We start from the raw sequence: 20,824 nt of genomic DNA, 5'->3' as shown, positions 1-20,824 counted from the left end.
GTCATTCGTAATTCATAATGTAGGAGCAGAGAACCTGATTCCAGTTATAGGTCACTTTCTTAGCAGTTTGCTGTAGCTTCAATACAAATCACTGTTTTTAGCAGGAGATTATCACTGCAGGACTAGAAGTCACATGCCAGGCAGTCCAGCTAGTCTGTGTAACCCCACGTCCACCGCTGATTGGCAGATTCATGTGTTCACTGTATCGTCAGTAAGCTGCTAATCAGTCTACTACGTGATACATCTTTGGAATCAGGCTCTCTGCCCCTACATCATGCTGCTCTCAGATTACACAGCAAAATCCTGCTGATATCAGTTAACGTAACCAAGTTTATGGTACAACTGCAATTTTTGTACCAATTGTGGCATCTAAAAATACTACACACATTTGCATTATGTCCAAATTGCAAGCACTTACAATGATTGTGTACGTTGATCAATACAGGCGATATTTCTGGATATCCACTTTATTAAAAGAATTCGCTCAGCATTTCAGATACAATAAATGGAAAGCAATTACTCCAAAACAATCATATCAAGTACAGCACAAACCACCCGCACAGGAGCAGATGCAACACTTTCCAGAGCAACTAAAATTTAGCTTCAAGAAGGAAAAAAAAAAAAAAAGTGTAGGAGACAAACTAAAAAAAGTTACAAAAATAAAATAAGCAGCTTTCAGAAACGACCTGCGTTCCTCGATACAATACACGTCCCTGCAATGAAAGTCATCTGCCATATATATCGCATCTAAGCTTCCTGTCCACATTCTCGGCTAGGACAGATAAAACTATAAAAACTGCAATGCCTGCCGCTCCATATCATGCTCGTAAGTCAGCATTTCTCACCAACTATAATGGCACAGCAGCAATGCACAGTGGCATGGATGGAGCCCCACCAACCTCAGTACTTGCCTTATAATGGCTGCATCATAAATTGGTCACAGTAGTGTAAATATTTGTGAATAAGAACTAATTACATAAAATCCTTAAAAAAAGTGTTGTGAATAAATGTCTAAAAACGCATGAATAAATAATCAAGACAGTGTGGTAACATCGTTCCCTTATGTGATGCCTTGCCTCCTCTTGGAGAGTGCACATTACTCTTACATTACGCAGCATCTCTACAATATTTTCGTGAAAGCCATTTGGTCTTGCGTTCCCTCGATTCACACGTGGAGGCTTAGGCATTAGCATTTCGTACAAAGCTTCAATAACCAAGTGGTCATGTCCTGCACAATCTGGGAAAAGCAGTCATGAAGTGCGCAGAACCATTTTGCATTCTCTTAAAAAACATGGATTCCTCAGTGCAAACCTAGCAGGAATATTAGTCTATAAGCAGGTTTATTGGTCGCAGTGTCCGACGACTTTGCCGAAATCTTCTCATGTGGTCCAGTATCCATTTACTCGAAGGTCCACACTTCTAGATCTTGCACAATGAAGTCTTCCTTCTTGGACAAGATCTCATTGTTAAATGTGCTACAGGTGTTACTGCGTCCATGATACAAGTCAGAGTCCAGCCACAGTCCAAAGCCACCCCTAAAGAAAACAAGTATTAATATGAGTAGAACAAGTTATAGGCAGCACCAATAGACCTCAATGTTTATAGCAATCAGATTCCACAATACAAACTGCATACATTAAACAGACCTTAGACCGGACGTGGCTGGTGTATCTAGTTAGAAAAATCCGTGGAAGAACACTGTATAATGCTGGTGTTAAAAGTGTCATAGGATGTGCCTTAATATAATATATAATTACCAAAATATCAGGGAGGAAACACTAAAAAAAAATATATTATACAGCCATACTGAAGGAGAATTTTATCAGACTAGTCCCAATGTATGCGAGATCCTGCACGTGTATAGTGAAGTCTGCCAAGTTATGAACTTCAGTCTCGAGGGTAGCTCCTCAGTTTCTAGCGAAAGGCTTACATTAGTTTATCAAAAAGGGAGGTAAAGAAGAGTAGCAACTGGATGATGCACAAAGTGAGGCAAGGAGCAGATTTATACCTGTAATTAATGCCCATCAACACTACCTATTATAGGGCCAATGCAAGAATGGCTGGTAGACCACCATTAATACAAGTGCAAGCCCCATACAGCTATCTGCAGTACATCCAGTTTTCACAGGGAGATGTACTCCCAGAATGTTTATTTATTTTATTTTTTTTTTTTTTTTTTTTTTTTTTAAGAAAAAGGCACAGGAACCTGAACCATTTTGCTTATTCTTTGGCTCGGTGTTCACACTTGTTCTGATCATCATCTTCCCCTGTAAAACGGCCCTTCAGCTCCACAGATGGTAGATTCCATAATGAAAACATCAGCCTACTCCTGCATTACTATGATTTCCAGGTAATCAGTTTATGATGCCATTTTATGTAACAACTTATGTAATAAAAAATACCCAGTAATTCTGAATACTAACCCTCCACCTCCAAGCTCTAAGGATGTGGTATCTCCATTGATGAAGTAAGAATTGTCTCCACTCCATTTGAATGCCTGCAACCAGAAATCGTGTTAGGAGAGAAGACCATGATCTATAGTTATTCATCCTAATCACAATCTACATAACAGGGCCATGGGCATTTATTCGGTTCCCTCCAAGGTTTCCCTGTGAAAGCAGATCTAGCAGACCAGCACAGGTTTGGCTGTACAGAAAAAAAAAAAAAAAAAAAAAAAACCACACACACGACATGGACAGAATCACTTACTTTAAAATCAGGATTGAAGGTGAACAGGAATGTTTCCCCTGTGCCATAATAATGATCACTCAGCCTGAAAGGATGTGTTGCATAAGCCCCAAATACCTGTCAGTTGAAAAAAAAAATATTCAGATTTATGCCAAATATTCTATACATACATAATAGTATTACACACAAGGTCCTTTATCATAGATGCCCATAACCCATAGGCTGCACTTTACATAACGATTTTACAACTTTTTGTAAAGATCATTACCCAAGAGAAAAAAAATTTGAAGTGACAAAAAAAATTCAAGTTTGATTATTCATTAAAATAAATTGCTAAAAAGTCTTACAGGAAAAAAAGTACTGAAGAAATAGAAGCTTTTATGGGTTCTCAAATGACCTTTGGAAAGACACCTAGATTTAAATAACCATATAGTGAAATATAGCCAAATAGTGGAATAGCCAAATATAAATTGCAAAGCACAAATGTGCTTATAATTATTGAAAGAAAAAGAAAACTCCATGAAATAACGTGCCAAGTGCTACATTTGTCACATGAGAGGATTCCCCAAAAAAATAAACTTCAAATACTTTGCTGCTAGACCACAAGATGGCAGTATTACTCCACAATTAGATCAAGTTCTCAATAGAGAAGTGAAAATCAATAGCGAACAGCACAAAAAAAGGTATATTAACGTGATATGTGAATATATGTACCAGCCACAACATCTTAGTATAAAAAAACACTACTATACTACCATAATTATTCCGTCAGTTGCGATGCTTAGCATACATAAATGACTTCACCACATTCAAACAGGCAACACTCCTTCAAATCTGCCCTCACCTCTGCTTAAAAGGCCTACTTCACAACCCTGGTATCTTCCCTATCTTACAACCCAAAACTTTTAACTCCCTCCTCCGCCCACCACTGCCTCCTCCAATCCAACCTCCCTCATCTCTGCTGAGGACTTTGCCACACAGTTCAAAAACAAGATTGACCAAACAAGGCAAGTCTTCATCACTCAACCACCACAACCCCTTTGTATACCAGACCAATGCCCAAACCCCATAACCTCACTCTCCAACATCACTGAAGGGGAGCTTAATCGCCTCTTTTCCAAATCGCACCTCACAACCTGTGCACTTGATCCCATCCTGTTGTGAGTTCATTTTCTGGTCTAACAGTTGCGAGTTCTCCTTCCAGGCTCCCTCTGGTGGTAACAGGAGGTAGTGAGGCTGATTTAATCAGAGATCTGCCACCTGATAATGATGAGGACTATTGGACCTCAGGAATCTCAGATTGGATTTAAGACAGCCGACGCCCTACTCTGGTGCTGTTAATTCCTTCTGCTTGTCAGGTCTTGGTTCTCAGCTCTGTTCCAGTCAGCTCAAGCTAAGTTTTTCTGCTAATGTTCACACTTTATTTTGTTGTTCTATTCAGTTTGTGTGGTCAGCCTGCCCCAGCTGGGGCTGTGCTGAATTTCCACTCTTATTTATCTGTATTTGCCAATTTGCTTTTTGTCCCTTATTAGATTGGCCTCTTTTTGCTCTGTCTCAGAATATTTCAGAGTGCTGATACAGTGGGAGAAGTCTAGTGACTTCAGGGTTAATTTTGTTATCAGAAGTGTTGGACATTATTTTGTAGGGTTTTGGGTAGATTGCAGACAGTGTCTTTCCTTTCTAGTTAGTTTGGGCCCCATCGTTTGCTCAGCCTATTTTCCTGCCTGTGTTTGTGTTTTCATCTTGTTTCACCGTCAATACATGTGTGGGGGCTGTCTATTCCTTTGGGGTCTGCTCTGGGGAAGTTTTCCCCTTTTCTTGCTTTAGGCTTATTTAGTCCTCCGGCCATGACGAGGCGTCTAGGTTCGTCGTAGGTACACTCCACGGCTGCCGCTAGTTGTGTGGTTAGGATCAGGGATCTGCAATCTGCATAGTTACCAACCTCTGGTTTTTCCGAGCTTAGCTTGTTTAGGTTTTTTCCTCCTCGGTGACCCATTCATAACACCATCCCACCTCCTCCCCAACCTCACCACCACACTTATCCCATCCCTAACCCACCTCTTCAACCTATCACTAACATCCGGTACCTTCCCTTCGGCTTTCAAGCATGCCACAATCACACCTATCCTTAAAAAGCCAACCCTCGACCCAACCGCTATGTCCAGCTATCGCCCAATATAATTTCTTCCAAACTCCTGGAACAGCATGTCCATGCTGAACTTTCCTCCCACCTATCATCTAACTTGCTCTTTGACAATCTACAGTCTGGTTTCCGCCCCCATCACTCCACTGAGACAGCCCTGACCAAAATTACTAACGACCTACTTACAGCCAAATCAAGTGGACAATTGTGAGCTCGTTTTCAGGTTTGCCTCTGGCTTCTGGTGAGGGTTATGGAGCTGGCTGTGCTGACAGAGGAGTAGTGAGTTCTCTATCTGGACTCCCTCTGTTGGTGAAGGGAGGTAATGAAGCTGATCTAAATGGCAGAGACCGGTCACCTGAGGAAGAGGACTGCGATTGGACATTAGGAGTTTCTAATTGGATTTAAGGCAGCCGACTCCCTAGTTTCTTGCTGGTGATTTTTCCTGACTGGCTCTTGGTTTCCAGTTTGGTTCCTGCCTTCCTAAAGCTAAGCTCTCTGCTATTGTTCATATGAGTTTTTGTCTGGTTTACTTAGTTTTTGTGTTCAGCCAGCCCTGGCTGGGACTGGGCTGAATCCCCATTTTGTCTCTGATCAGTTGATCTCTTTTGCCCTGTCTTCAGAATATACCTGAGTGCTGATATAGTGATTTGAAGTCTAGCGACTTCAGGGCCTTTTTCTATCAGACGTGTTGGACTTTTTTTGGCAGGGTTTTTTGCGTGATTGCAGACAGTTTTTCTTTCCTGTCCTTTCTAGTTAGCGAGGGCCCCATTGTTTGTTCAGCCTATCTTCCTACCTGTGTCTGTGTTTTCATCTTGTTTCACCGACAATACATGTTGGGGCCTGTGTACGGCTTTGGGGTCTGCTCTGGGGCAGTTTAGATTTTCCCTTTCTTTCGGCTTATTTAGTTCTCCGGCCATGACGAGGCGTCTAGGACCACCACAGGCACGCTCCACGGCTACTGCTAGTTGTTGTGGATAGGATCAGGGGTCTGCAATCCGCTAGTTACCAACCTCTCCGGTTTTCTGGGCTTAGCTTGCTTTTTGTTTTTTCCTCCTCGGTGACTCATTCATAACAGACAATACTCTATACTCTTGCTTCTAGATCTGTCCTCTGCATTTGACACAGTTGACCACTGCCTCCTACTACAGATCCTCTCCTCCTTCAGCATCAAAGGCCTTGCCCTATCCTGCATCTCCTCATACCTTTCCAACCGCACATTCAGCATCTCCCACTCCCACACCACCTCCTCATCCCACTCTCTGTTGGTGTCCCCCAAGGCTCTGTTTTGGGACCCTTACTCTTCTCAATCTATACACTTGGTCTGGGGCAACTCAAAGTCCCAAGGATTCCACTACCACCTTTATGCTGATGACACTCAGATCTACCTCTCTGGCCCAGATGTCATCTCTCTGCTGTCCAGAATCCCAGAGTGTCTACCAGCCATATCCTCCTCCTCTCGCTTCTTCAAACTCAATGTAGACAAATCTGAACTCATCTTTACTCCATCTCACAGATCTTTACCCGACCTAGCTATAACAATTAATGACACCACACTTTCCCCAGTACCAGAAGTCTGCTGCCTCGGAGTGACCTTTGACTCTGCCCTGTCCTTCAAACCGCACATCCAAGCTCTTTCTACCTCCTGTCGCCTCCAACTCAAATATTTCCAGAATCCGTCCTTTCCTCAACCCTCAATCTACTAAAATGCTTGTGTATGCCCTCATCATCTCCTGCCTTGACTACTGCAACATCCTTTTCTGTGGTCTCCCTGCTAACACCCTCACACTTCTCCAGTCCATCCTTAACTCTGCCGCCCGACTAATTCATCTCTCCTCGCTACTCCTCCACTTCTCCCCTCTGCAAATCTCTTCACTGGCTCCCATTCCCTCAGCGTATCCGGTTCAAATTACTAATACTGACCTACAAGGCCATCTATAACCTGTCTCCCCCATATGTCTCTGAACTAATCTCCCGATACCTTCCCTCGCGTAATCTCCAGTCCTCCCAAGACCTACTTCTCTCCTCCACACTTACTCGCTCCTCACCCAACTGCCTCCAAGACTTCTCCCGAATAGCCCCCATTTCTCTGGAATTCTTTGCCCCAACAAGTCTGACTATCAACCACATTTGGATCCTTCAGAAGGAACCTGAAAACCCACCTCTTCAAGAACGCCTACAGCCTGCAATGACCCCGCTACCTCCTTCTCTCTCACTACTACCGGTGATATCACCTCAACCAACACCGGAACTGCTCTCTCCCCTCTGTATCAGTCTGTCATTGTTAGTTTGTTTACTCTAAGTGATATCTGTAATCTGTATGTAACCCCTTCTCATGTACAGCACCATGGAATCAATGGTGCTATATAAATTATTAATCTGAATACTGATTGTCGTAGGAATTTTTTTTACCTTTAGCATCCGATTTACTAAACATGAGGTGGCACTGTTGAGACCCGTTTACTTCCTCGCCCCTATATAAAATAGTATATGTGCGGAGGGTGGACCATAAACCTGCACAGATGTTTATTAGGGCAGCATCATTCCCATTTCATTTGCCTGCAGATTCCCAAATCATGCCACATGGTCAAAATCCCCTGTATTTCCAGCACAAGTGGGTGGTCACAACTATGCGATTTGCATACTGATGACATTTTCCTCCACTTCTCTCAATAGACAAATGTGGGGACTCGACCACTCTTGCTGGGAATAGAGGGGAATCCTGACAGTGCGATCTGTCACGATTCGGTAATCTGCATGCACAAGGACTGCTGAAATTTGTCTTTATTTTTTCCAGATTACACACAATAAAAAGTGAATGATTTCCATAAGAACATGCACCAACAAGGTTTTACTTGGATAAGGAGACCTCAAATTCCAGAATCACATTCCAAAATATTACACAACACATATGGTAATCAATGTATAACAGGCAAAAGAAAACTGACGAGGTCTACGAAGCCTAATGTCATTTGTCCTTCACTGTAGACATTTTAGTATAACATTGCACCTGAGTAGATACCATAATCAAGTTACACCAACACTGCACGGCATCTATTCCATTCTTGATCCAAGGTCTGAACTGATTTTCATACTATACATCTTTGTAGGAGTTAAAAGTTTCCCTGATCCAGAACGCCATATCCCCTTCTATGCTCACCTAAACCATAGACTTGATGGGATTTTTCTACTATCAAAACTTGTAGCCATGACTAAAAAGGTAGTAATGCCACTTGGAAATATTGATGGAAGTGGCCATTAAGTTTACAGATCCAGAACAATGACATTTACAGTTGATCACAAACCAAAGAATCATGACAGTCCAAGCAAAAATCTAGAGACCATTTACGATCCAATCCCATCCCTTAACAGGTTAATCACAAAGAGGACATCGCACAACTCTCACTAGAATATGACATACTTGTGTCAGTCACATACCTGGTTGTCCATGTCTTTGATTACCAAGAGCACAGGACTGTCCAGAGAAAATAAGTTTCTGTACAAGGTCTTCAGGCTGGTTCCATGCTGCTGCGTGCTGTAAGCGAGATGCCAAGGATACCCCTGGACCCTGGCAGGAAGTCTGTGGGCCAACTGTTTACAGACAAAGTGCACTCTGCTTAGTCCAGTTTGCTCATTGTAAAACTGAGTATTAAAAAAAACCCTTCCTTGTAGCACACAGAGACCGACTGTTGACAAATACCACTAAAAAGCAGGCAAGGACTTGGACACTAGTGAAGCAGTCAACATGGTTGACAAGTGAACCAAAAACAAAAATGTCTAATTGCAGTTATTCATTCTAAGTACAACAATCAATATTTGCACCTTAGCAGGGAATCTGTCACCAGACAGAAAAAAAACGTTAACCTGCCTGGTGCCAGCACTTAGCCGAATGCTGCAGGGAGAAAATTAGCTTTATTACCCCTGGCAGCATTCCGGTTTCAATCACTGCTCAGATTATACAGAACAGTGGCTGTAACCGCACTCCTAGTGTCAGGGCCAGGGGCACAGTCACAGCCGCTGCTTTGTATACTAACAGACTGCGCCGCCCTAGTTACTGAAACTAGAACGCTATGGGTGGTGGTGAAGGGAAATACATTTTCTCCCTGCAACTCCTGTTCAACTAAGTGTGGGCAGGTTAACACTATTAATGTCATCCTTGCAGCTCTGGGGTCATGGATTCAAATCCCACCAAGGACATCTGCGAGGACTTTGTATGTTCTTCCTGTGTTTGCTTGGGTTTCCTCCCACACTCCAAAGACATACTGATAGGGAATTTAGATTGTGAGCCCCAATGGGGACAGTGCCAATAATGTCTGTAAAGCTATGTGGAATTAATGGCACTATATAAATGAGTAAAATTAATAAATATCTACAGGTTAGTGTTTTTTTCTGGTGACAGGTTTCCTTTAAGAGTTTGGATAGAGGCCCCTATGAATTTAATGCAATGCTAAGCAGTGTCTGGGGATATAGGTGACAATGTGGTACATCTTTTAGGCATCTAAAGATATCCGCTTTTAAAAGAAGAACATGCTCTAAAACTACACTGCTCAAAAAAAATAAAAGCAACACTCAAATAACACCCTAGATCTGAATGAAATATCATTGAATACTTTGTTCAGTACAAAGTTGAATGTGCCGACAAACTCACAAAAATAAATGGAATTCAAATTTATTAACCAATGAAGACCTGGATTTGAAGTCACACAAAATTTAAGTGGAATGTAATGTGAAAAGTGGAATGTAATGTCCTTAAAAAACAAGTCAAAATGATGCTCAGTATTGTGTGGCCTTTACGTGACTGTGACCTCCTTACAACGCCTGGGCATGCTCCAGAAGAGGCAGCGGATGGTCTCCTGAGGGATCTCCTCCCAGACCTGGACTAAAGCATCCGCCAACTACTGGACAGTGTGCGGTGAAACGTGACGTTGGTGGATGGTGCGAGACATGTCCCAGATGTGCTCAAATCGGATTCAGGTCTGAGGAACGGGCAGGCCAGTCCATAGCTTCAATGCCTTTATCTTGCAGGAACTGCTGACACTCCAGTCACATGAGGTCTGGCATTGTCCTGCATTAAGAGGAACCCAGGGCCAACCATACCAACATACGGTCTCACAAGGGGTCTGAGGATCTCATCTCGGTACCTAATGGCAGTCAGGCTACCTCTGGTGAGCACATGGAGGGCTGTGCGGCCCTACAAAGAAATGCTGAAGGATGTTGCACGCAGATCGCTCTCCATGTCATCTCTAGACTGTCACATGTGCTCAGTGTGAACCTGCTTTCATCAGTGAAGAGATCAGGGCCCCAGTGGCAAATTTGCCAATCCTGGTGTTGTGTGGCAAATGCCAAGCGTCCTGAACGGTGTTGGGCTGTGAGCACAACCCTCATCTGTAGATGTCGGGCACGCAGACCATCCTCATGGAATCTTTCTAAACCGCTTGTGCAGACACATGCATATTTGTGGCCTGCTGGAGGTCATTTTGCAGGGTTCTGGCAGTGCTCCTCCTGTTCCTCCTTGCAAAGGCTGAGATAGCGGTCCTGCTGCTGGGTTGTTGCCCTCCTAAGCCCCCTCCACATCTCCTGGTGAACTGGCCCATCTCTTGGTAGCGCCTCCAGCCTCTGGACACTACGCTGACACAGCAAACCTTCTTGCCACAGCTCGCATTGATGTGCCATCCTGGATGAGCTGCACTACCTGAGCCACTTGTGTGGGTTGTAGAGTCCGTCTCATGCTACCACAAGTGTGAAAGCACAGCCAATATTCAAAAGAGCAAAACATCAGCCAAAAAGCATTGGTACCGAGATGTGGTCTCTGGTCCCCACCTGCAGAACCACTCCTTTATTGAATGTGTCTTGATAATTGCCAATAATTTTTATGTTGTCTATTCCATTTGCACAACAGCATGTGAAATTGATGGTCAAACAATGTTGCTTCCTAAGTGGACAGTTTGATTCCACAAAAATTTGATTTACTGGAGTTATATTCTGTTTAAGTGTTCCCTTTATTTTTTTTTGAGCAGTGTAGTTTTAGCTGGAATTTTGAAAATTTATCATAGTGTAGTAGTGCTTAGGCAAAAACATGCTAAAGGATACCAAACTTTTGCCACACATCTTAAGCCTTCCTATTGACTTCACACGCAGCCCTTTCAAAGTCAAATTCAGCAATACCATTACATTGCCAGACCCTTAAGGGGGTTTTACACTAAGCGATATCGCTAGCAATATCGCTAAAACGTCACTGGTTTTGTGACGTTATAGCGATATTGCTAGCGATATCGCTATGTGTGATACTTACCAGCGACCAGCTCCCCCGCTGTCCATCGCTGATCGCGCGAGAATGTCCGGCTCCATTTCTCGTCGGGCGCTTCCTGCTGAGACTTCCTGCTGTGAAGACGAGCGACGCTGGAGGCGGGCGGGAGGACGCAGGATCGCTGTGTGTGAATGGTAAGTATCGTCCGCTGCGTCGCTGCTGAATCGCTGTGAGGTCTCTCTGTATGAAAGCTCACTAGCGATCATTTAGCGATGCACCAGCGATCCTGACCGGGTCGGATCGCTGGTCGGATCGCTGGTGCATCGCTAAATGTAAAAGGGCCTTTACTGTTACTGAGAAATTAGCATTTGAAAAGATATGCAAATAAGGCTGCAGTTCTGAAGCCTCTGTCACCAGCTCTAGTCTTCACCCACTGTTTACTCCTACTTGACCGATTGCTCCTTTGCTTGAAGTCATAGTAAAGTAGTCAGTTAAGCAGTTGGCTGTAGACAGTGGCTTGATAAGAGCCTCAATGTGCAATACTTCAGCCATCAGAACGAACTAGCTAGGTAAAAAGGTATTGCCGAACGCTTACTTGAAAGCGCTACATGTACATATAAATTGTCAGCAGGTATACAGCCCACAAATTGATAACCTTTAAGTTAACACTGTGGCAGACAGTCAGAAAAGAGCATATGTGCAATATATTGGCCCTTTACAGTCTATCATAATGCACAATTCCATCTGCTTTGGGAGCTTGAAGTGGCGCCCCTTACCTTTAGAGCCCCAGCTGCATAGGTTTCACCAACGCTATGCGTGCCCCTGAGTGAATAGGCATCCATGATCAGAGTAGCTCTGACCAATAAAATGGGGATCAAAGCATACAAACTTGAGATGGTTGTCTCATCCCTCCTTCTCTACCTTTTACATAACATTGTGCATTTTTTGGATCACTATGCATTTGTTTGTTTGATAGGCAGTTGTAGCTACGGTAGCTGCAGTTTTACTTATCTCAAAAAAAAGAAAATACAATGAAACTGAGCAAAAACCCAAGTGTGTATTGTAATTTAAGATAAACCACTGACAAGCAAAGAAATGTCAGGCAAGATAATGGTGGTTGACCTAGAATCTACCTGGTCAAAGTGTGATCAAGACCGCTGAGGATTGAAAACTGTAGCATACAGGGGCACAACTCCCCAGCCTGTCTGCTGCCAACTGTCACCAACTGAATCCTTGGGATGCAAGTAACGGTGAATGCACCGGAGAGCGCAGAGGCACGGGAACGAGAGCATGCGTTTGCTGTACGTGGGGAGGGGTGTTTCTCATGCTGGATGTGGGATGTGGAGGGAGTCTCATACTGGAAGAGGGATGGCTGTGTGTGGGTCTCAGGCTGGATGTTTGGAGGCTGTGGTGGTGGTGGGGTGAACTTATGGTACATAGAAGGGGCTGTGTGCAGGCTCAGATAGTACATAGAAGATGTCCGCATACTTAATTCTCCTCAATATTAACTGATATACGGTAATTTTATATGATTAAATTGGAAGTAATATATAAACACTGAGCAGAATTTCAGCCTATTGGTTCGGCCATCCACCAGTCATGGACTCATGTAGCCCCTTGGGAAAATTGCCCACCTTTGTCCTAGATAACCTCAGAGTTTTGTTAAATATAGAAAACCACTAGATAACTTTCCAAAATATATACGATTTACATAAGGCGCCTATTCTAGCCTTCAAGTTTTTACATGGGCTGAGAGAAAACAGCAGCAGAATTTCAGATGCCAATTTAGTCACTGCAAGTGACAAGTTTTCCATAACATTACATTATATGTCATAATAGATTTAGGTAATATCTTCAATTCTATGGTCTTTACCTTCTCAACGTGAGTTTCATCCAGCAAATAGCTTTTCTGTTTCAAATCGGGTAGATAATCCTCAAGTGCCTCCTCTTCCTCCTCATCATAACTGCAGGCACTTTTCCTACGCTTTGCCTCTTCTACAGTGATGATCTGTGAAGGACAGAAGATGTTTTTCAGCTCTTCAAATTACATGTTGGTAAACACAGAAGGGAAATTAACTAAGTTAAGATGCAAAGCCTCAACCGCATGGTCCTTGTGGTATCCTTAAAAGTGATAGTTGCAGATCTGATTCACACCTTGCATCACATGTGACTGTCAAACCATCAGTGAAAGTCACATTTCGAGAGGTCTACACAAAAATGTTCATTATAGCTATGCGGTCAACTTGAGAGAACCTAACTTATTTGTCAAGCTTAAACCTTATTAAATGCAGAGCATTAAATCGTTCTGTTCCATAATGCATTTAAGACCCTAAAGTGTCTAACAGACAAAATAAACTACCTGTTAAAAAAAAAAAAAATCTACCTGTACGTAAGGTTCTTGCACGCCATTTGCAATGTAGAGGATTTTGACGTTGAGGGCTTTGCTAGGACTTCTCATTTTAGCTGCTGGAGAGATCTTTGAAAACCTGCAGCCACGTGGGACCTTTATATGCTCCTCAAGCATGGAGCAGAAGTAAAAACCCACAATGAGGTTTCACTTTAGCTGTATACCAGTAAGTTTCTATTTCCTGATCAGAAGGAGGGGTTGTGAACATGAAGCAGCTTGCCTCCATCAATGCTTGTGTAAAGGAATTTGAACATGTGCCGAAATGGTTGTGTTAAAAAACACAATCTTTAATAAGTTATGGTAAAAGTTCCATTAGATCTGGCAAGATCCTCTTGTCTTGGTCTTCAAACTACACTTAATAGTCATCTCCACTTGTATGTGAAACAAGAGAAACTGTAGAATGAACTCTCCCTCACGCAGAGGTAAAATCTAGCCACTGAAGAGTGGCTTATCTCTTCAATGCAAGCACGTCAACAACCCACACCAACAATAACAGAAAGGAAACCTATAATCTGGTACTTCCCGAATTAATCAGAAGATGGTACAGGGCACTAGCCACTATACCTGGAATGAAGTGTGTGAAATTCAAAGCAAAATCTGCTATAATTTTGCACTCGTCTTTGTTTGGATTTTAGTTCAGGTTCCTAAATTTTAAGGAAAAAAAAAAAAAAAAAAAAAAAAAACAAAAAGCACAGGTTTTCCATTCCCTGCAAATTACCTTTCACAGTACACCATTTGCTCAGTGTCTGAACACTGGGACCCCCACCGATCCAGAAAATAGGACTTATTGTAACTATAATGGTGGAGAATTGACTCACATTCTTATTTTCTACTGGACAGCCAAGTACAGTACTGTGCCAAGTACGACAGCACAATTATTGAATGCATGTGTGCTTGTTCATGAGTAGGGACAACCGCTTTAAAAATAAACAATTTTGCCTGTTTATTTTTTAAAACAATAGATGCATACCAATTTGGTAAGGAGCCAAATCCAGAAAGGGAAGCAAAAGATGGGGGTATTTAAAGAAAATTTTATTTGCGTGCTTCATCTACTTTTGGCTGATAAAGCTCACTAAATTACAACTGCATTTTTGACCAAAAAAAAAAAAAAACACAACTCAGAAAAAGTTCATGAAAAAAACAGTTAGGCTACTTTCACACTTGCGTTTTTTGCGTGCGCAGTGCAAAAGCGCATAAAAACGCATCATGCGTTTATGCGTTGTTTTTTGCGCATGGCTTTTGCAAAAACTCATGCGTTTTTTGCACTGACGTGCACATGAATATGCGCACGTCAGTGCTCCCATAAACTGTTTTTGGGTGAATTTTGTGCGCATTGCGTGCGCACGCGTTTGAGACAGGTCGGCCGAGCAAAAAAAAAAATGCAACAGGATGCATTTTGTGCACCCAAGCGCACACCACAAAAAAAAATGCATGTGCATACAAACGCATGCCAATGCGCACCCATGTTAAGTATAGGAAAAAACCACATGCGCAAAAACGCAGCGCAAAAAAAACGCAAGTGTGAAGCCAGCCTTACAAATGTAACAGAAGGGAGCCTTGAATTGGTTGGGACTCGTTTCGCTAAAGGCCCTGTTACACATAACGATGTCTCAGCGATCCGACATGGATGGGATTGCTGGGACATCGTTAGACAGCCCCCCTCCAGCGATCAGGTAAAGGAAAAACACCGTATGCACAACTTCAGAAGGTGCTCAAGTAGGGCCCCACACCATACATGAATAATAAAGAAAACTTGGCACTCAACTTCTAGAATATTTTTTAATGCAGCCAGAAAATAGATGTTTCAGCCTCATTGGCCTTCATCAGTAGCAGTTACACAGGGAAGCTGGAGGTGTCCCTGCACGCATAGTGGAGAGGATTTCATGAAATCCCCCACTATGCTGTAACATCTGGCCACTGCGGCTGTACGCAGCGTCCAACCCGCAGAGTTTACGGACCATCGAAACATACCCTAATAGAAGCCGGTTACAAAAATGTCAACAAAAACTGATAATTTGCTAGTTGTATAGAGTAAAAACCAATACGGGTTGGATTATTTCAATTCCAGACTAATGTGATAAATTAATATTGTTCCTACAGCATACAGATGTTCTAACTAGCTTATCACTGGGTCAACATTAATGAAACGGTTTATCAACTGATACAGCGACAATAGAGAGCTGCTCTTATTCAATGCTATATCTGGTACGCCTTCATCAACCTGTAGGCTTGCAGTAACAAATTCAATGTAATCCAGGACTTATTATACACTTTTTGTATTAATTTAAAGTACACACAAAACCTCCAGACATAGCAAGAGTAGCCCATGAGCCAATGCATTTCAAAGGCTATTCACGTCTACAGTTCTAAGAAAAAAACCCACACACATAAGAACCCATCATGTCGCCGATGTTTAAAAAAAGGGACAGGAGCCCAATATCTACTACTGCTAATAGTACAAGTAGATTCTTCTGTATATACAAGAATATTTGTTGTATGAGATTAGCAGCAGTAGAACTTAATAGATTCTGTATGAGGAACGTGTCACTTTAAACAAGAGGTGAAAGACTGGGTCTTTGAGATTGTAAATGCAGGTGTGTCAATACTGGAACGAATAGCACTCGAGATGCATTGGATGATGGGACCACACTCATTGTTTCATTGCAGGATGTTTTGTACGTGTATTGTAAGCGAATGGAAGAGAAGTTTTATACAGGTGCTGGATAGCATTGGAATTAGAAAGAAAATAGAAGTGGTTGTGATATGTAGTGCTGAAAACTTTCTAATTACCATTGCACCATGTAGATTTTTGATGAGATTACATGACTTTCGTTTATGGAAAAATATACTCCCTTCATGGGAAGCAAGCCAGAAATTAGAAAAAAAAAAATCTAATCAAACAGAAAAGTGAAGGAGGAAATTCCTCTGAAGACACCAGGTATGTCTACAGATTAAGAAATATCAAGTACAACAGCAAAACTGTGCAGTTAGAGAAACTAAACAGAGAAATAACTTAACCCAAGAAGTTCCAAACCTAGCCACATGTAACCTACATACTCCTAGAACAGGAAGGAAAGGAGAAAAAAAAAATAAAACCAAAGACTTTGATTACTTACTGGTAATAGAATTTTACAGAGGCTGACAGCACCACACGAGAAGGGGATCTGCCTGACAAGGACAGGAAACTTACTGAATAAGGAGGGCAGCACCTCTCTCCTGCATCAGTTGGGCAAGGGCAACTTAACATTAGGCTTTTTTCAGGGGTGTTTCTACAGCAAAACCTGATCTCTAGGCAAAAAACCTGCAGAATAAACAAACATGTTTTTCTGGCTGCATTTTGTCTCTTGTGAATGCTGATAACGTTGTGTTGATAGTGCTGAAAAAAAAAAAAAAAAAATTCCTATTCTATAGAAATCAAGTTTTGGAACCTCACTGACAAAATGTTGGCCTGGTACATTACGAGCACCTTCAGTTCTGCAAGTACAGGAGCTCGCTCCTTCCCAGCTGCAAAATATCAGATCCTTGTTTCACTACCTCCTGGAACTGAAGGTATGAAGTAGCGGTCTGGCCTTCACATTGTTCTAGCATGAAAGCGTTGTACATTGCCATCGGTACGATGTGCACATCCAGCTTCTTGTACCACACCTTTGCCCTTCTCATGGCACTGTAAAGCTGGGAGGACTTGATCAGAGATCAACTCGCGCCGCCCCCCCCCCCCCCATGTTCTTGTTGTACCTCCAGTACAGTGTTGTTTGTGGACCTATGTAGAAGTATCTCATAGTTGTGGGGTGCTGCCATCACCATGTATGGTTGTCATGTAAAGGACATCCCTCTTGTCCTTAAACTTTACCAGCAGCATGTTGCTACAATGGGCTCTTCCTTCAACTTTTGAGCAGCTACCTAAATAGTGTTTTAGGTAGGCCTCTTTTTGCAGACAGCACTGTAAGCTGCAGTAGCTCACACAGAGGAAACTTTAACAGTGGGATGCTGGAATAAAAGTCATTTACGTAGAGGTTATAACCTTGATCCAGCAGTGGGTGAACCAAATCCCACACAATTTTCCCACTCACTCCCAGAACTGAAGGGCATCCAATGGGTTGAATCCAGGAGTCCTTCCCCTTCATAAACCCTAAACTTGTGGGTGCACCCCGAGATACTCTGTACAGCTTAATTCCAAACCTGGCCCTCTAATTGTGCATTATCGTAATGCAGTAATTTGTGGATGGCCTCAAAACGTTTAAGGGTCATGGCCATCTGGAAAAGTGGAGCGTTACACAAAAAGTCACTCTAATATTGTCGAAGTTCTGGCTTCCTCACTAACCCCACGTGAAGAACCAGGCCCCAAGACTTCATTTCTACTGAGTCTACAGGAGTACAGTTAGAAAGTGATGAATGGCAGTTGTGAAAAATTGCTAGACATATAAATTTGTCTCAGCCACCATGACATTTACAAAACCTTCAGAGATAAAGGCTGACACCACCGGCCTAACAAATAGACTTTCAAATTGGATTCCTGATTGAGCCAGATTCCTGATTTTGTGGTGCAGTCATTGAGGGGGAGAGGGGAGGTCCATAACAATTCTGAAAAGAGGGAAGAATAGGAAGCGTTTAAGGAAACCAGGATGAATGAACACAGAACTTAAGCACATGCTAAAAAGGAAGAAAGAAGTGTTTATAAAATGGAAAGAGGGAGGCATATCTAAAGAATATAATGCTGTCTGCAGAAACTGCAGGGCACGAATCAGATTATCCAAATCAGACAATGAATTGAGGCTTGCAAGAGACGTCAAAAGCAATAAAGGATTTTGGGGATATGTCAAAAGTAAAAGTCAAAGATGCTATAGGATTTTTACAGGATGAAAATGATGAAATGGTAAGACAGGATGTTGAGAAGGCCGAACTTTTAAATTCCTATTTTCCATCTGTTCTCTCAGAAAGGAAATGCAACATCAACTATTCTTCACTGTCTTATTAAGGGAATAGAAGAATCCAGGATATCTATAAACAGAAATATAGTGAGGAAACACTTAGCTAACCTAAATGAATTTAAGTCTCCAGGTCTAGATGAATTACACCCCAGAGTACTGAAGGAGATACAATCCAAGAAAAAGGGAGGAAGTATAAATAACACTGTAGGAAGACATGCAGTTAGCTAAAAACAGCGTTTATTGAATCAGAATAAAAATACATACTCATTGTATGGATCACAGAAGTATACATAAATACGGTGTGCACAATGGAGCCACCAACAGGGGTATCACTACAGGGAAAAGGTTACTGTCATATAATTTAATTCTGGTGCACTGAATGATGGTCTCGAACACAGTACTGACAATATATAATGTATAATTACATCAATGCACCCCTCTTTTATTAGGGGGTATAAATATTAAACAAGATCCCCAATAACATCATTAGTCATGTAAAAAAGGTTGATAATATGAGTAGGAACTGCCAAAAAGCATATGCAAGTAGTGCACCACCAGCTGAATCTTCCCAAACTAGATAGTGCATGGCATACTTGGGGAAGACTGACAACGTATAGGAATAGTATGTGCATGTGCATATATCTCTCCATCTAGATTACAAAAGTGCTTAAGTGCTAAAGTGCAAAATGCAATAAGAAAAATATATATTAGCTAGTAGCAATATGTAAGAGACAAATCACAAAGTCAGAAATCCCCTACCGTGGGGAGAACATATCGCTATGTGGGAGAGTGCAAAAGTACAGCTGAAACATTTAAATATGCATGGCAGCTCAATGTGAATACCTGACCTGTAGGTGGCAGCCGTTCCCCGACGCGCGTTTCGCGTAAGCTTCTTACCCCCTATTGAAGAAGCTTACGCGAAACGCGCGTCAGGGAACGGCTGCCACCTACAGGTCACAGGTATTCACATTGAGCTGCCATGCATATTTAACTGTTTCAGCTGTACTTTTGCACTCTCCCACATAGCGATATGTTCTCCCCACGGTAGGGGATTTCTGACTTTGTGATTTGTCTCTTACATATTGCTACTAGCTATATAATATATATTTTTCTTATTGCATTTTGCACTTTTGTAAATATATTATATATACACATATATACATACACATACACACACACACACACTATTCCTATACATTGTCAGTCTTCCCCAAGTATGCCATGCACTAGTTTGGGAAGATTCAGCTGGTGGTGCACTATTTGCATATGCTTTTTGGCAGTTCCTACTCATATTATCATCCTTTTTTACCTGACTAATGTTGTTATTGGGGATCTTGTTTAATATTTATACCCCCTAATAAAAGAGGGGTGCATTGATGTAATTATACATTATATATTGTCAGTACTCTGTTCCAGACCATCATTCAGTGCACCAGAATTAAATTATATGACAGTAACATTTTCCCTGTAGTGATACCCCTGTTGGTGGCTCCATTGTGCACACCGTATTTATGTATACTTCTGTGATCCATACAATGAGTATGTATTTTTATTCTGATTCAATAAACGCTGTTTTTAGCTAACTGCATGTCTTTCTACAGTGTTATTTATACTTCCTCCCTTTTCCTTCGATAGTAGTACAGATTATAGGAAGCTTTACATAGGCCTTGTTATTGTGAGATACTGAAGGAGATAGAAGAAATTTTTGAACCCCTCTCCATAATCTTTGAAAATTCTTGGAGAACAGGAGAAGTCCCAGAAGACTGGAAAAGAGCAAACATTGTTCCTATCTTCAAGAAGGTGGACCCAGGCAACAATAGGCCAGTGAGTCTGACTTCTATACCAGGAAAGATCTTTGAACAAATTATTAAACATGTATGTCAGTACCTGGATAAGAATGAAGTAATTAAACAGTCAGCATGGGTTTGTAACTAATAAGTCATGTCAAACTAACTTAATTTCCTTCTATGACAGAACCACTGATTGGGTGAATCAGGGAAATGCTGTAGATATAGTATATCTTGACTTCAGCAAAGCATTTGACAAAGTATCTCACACAACCCGTATTGAAAAAATGACTAAGTATGGAATGGATAAGGCAATTGAGGGGATTCATAACTGGCTTAGTGATCGGACCCAAAGAGTGGTCGTAAAAGGCTGCACATCCAGTTGGAAGAATGTCTCAAGTGGGGTACCACAGGGCTCTGTCCTGGGCCCTGTGTTGTTCAACATCTTTATCAACGATTTAGATGGAGGAATTGAGGGTAAACTGATTAAATTTGCTGATGACAAAGCTAGGAGGGATAGCTAATACTAAAGAGGATTCAAAAAGATATAAAACTGGAGCAGTGGGCAGCAACTAACAGAATGGTTTTTAACAAGAAAAAAATGCAAAGTACTACATCCGAGCAATA

General features: G+C 41.9%; 1 protein-coding gene across 5 annotated transcripts in view; it reads right to left on the bottom strand.

Moving 5' to 3' along the window:
- Positions 1 to 451: 451 nt before the first annotated feature.
- The window catches only part of NCOA7 (nuclear receptor coactivator 7), a 232,213-nt gene continuing 211,840 nt past the window's right edge, over positions 452 to 20,824 (bottom strand). For 4 of the 5 annotated variants that reach the window (XM_073575760.1, XM_073575758.1, XM_073575759.1 and 1 more), the window contains 5 exons: positions 12,949 to 13,083; positions 8,267 to 8,419; positions 2,710 to 2,805; positions 2,424 to 2,497; positions 452 to 1,535 (listed from right to left, as the gene is read on the bottom strand). In XM_073575760.1, the coding sequence (XP_073431861.1) occupies positions 1,400 to 1,535; positions 2,424 to 2,497; positions 2,710 to 2,805; positions 8,267 to 8,419; positions 12,949 to 13,083 (594 nt within the window). In that variant the 3' untranslated portion in view covers positions 452 to 1,399. Of the gene's footprint in view, positions 1,536 to 2,423; positions 2,498 to 2,709; positions 2,806 to 8,266; positions 8,420 to 12,948; positions 13,084 to 13,458; positions 13,607 to 20,824 lie in introns of those variants that run through there. The other variant, XM_073575762.1, reaches the window with a different exon arrangement.

Source organism: Dendrobates tinctorius, unplaced genomic scaffold (assembly GCF_039654945.1).
Source record: "Dendrobates tinctorius isolate UK_male_01 unplaced genomic scaffold, ASM3965494v1 ptg000046l, whole genome shotgun sequence".
NCBI lineage: Eukaryota > Metazoa > Chordata > Amphibia > Anura > Dendrobatidae > Dendrobates > Dendrobates tinctorius.
This window is presented reverse-complemented; position numbering and strand designations above follow the sequence as displayed.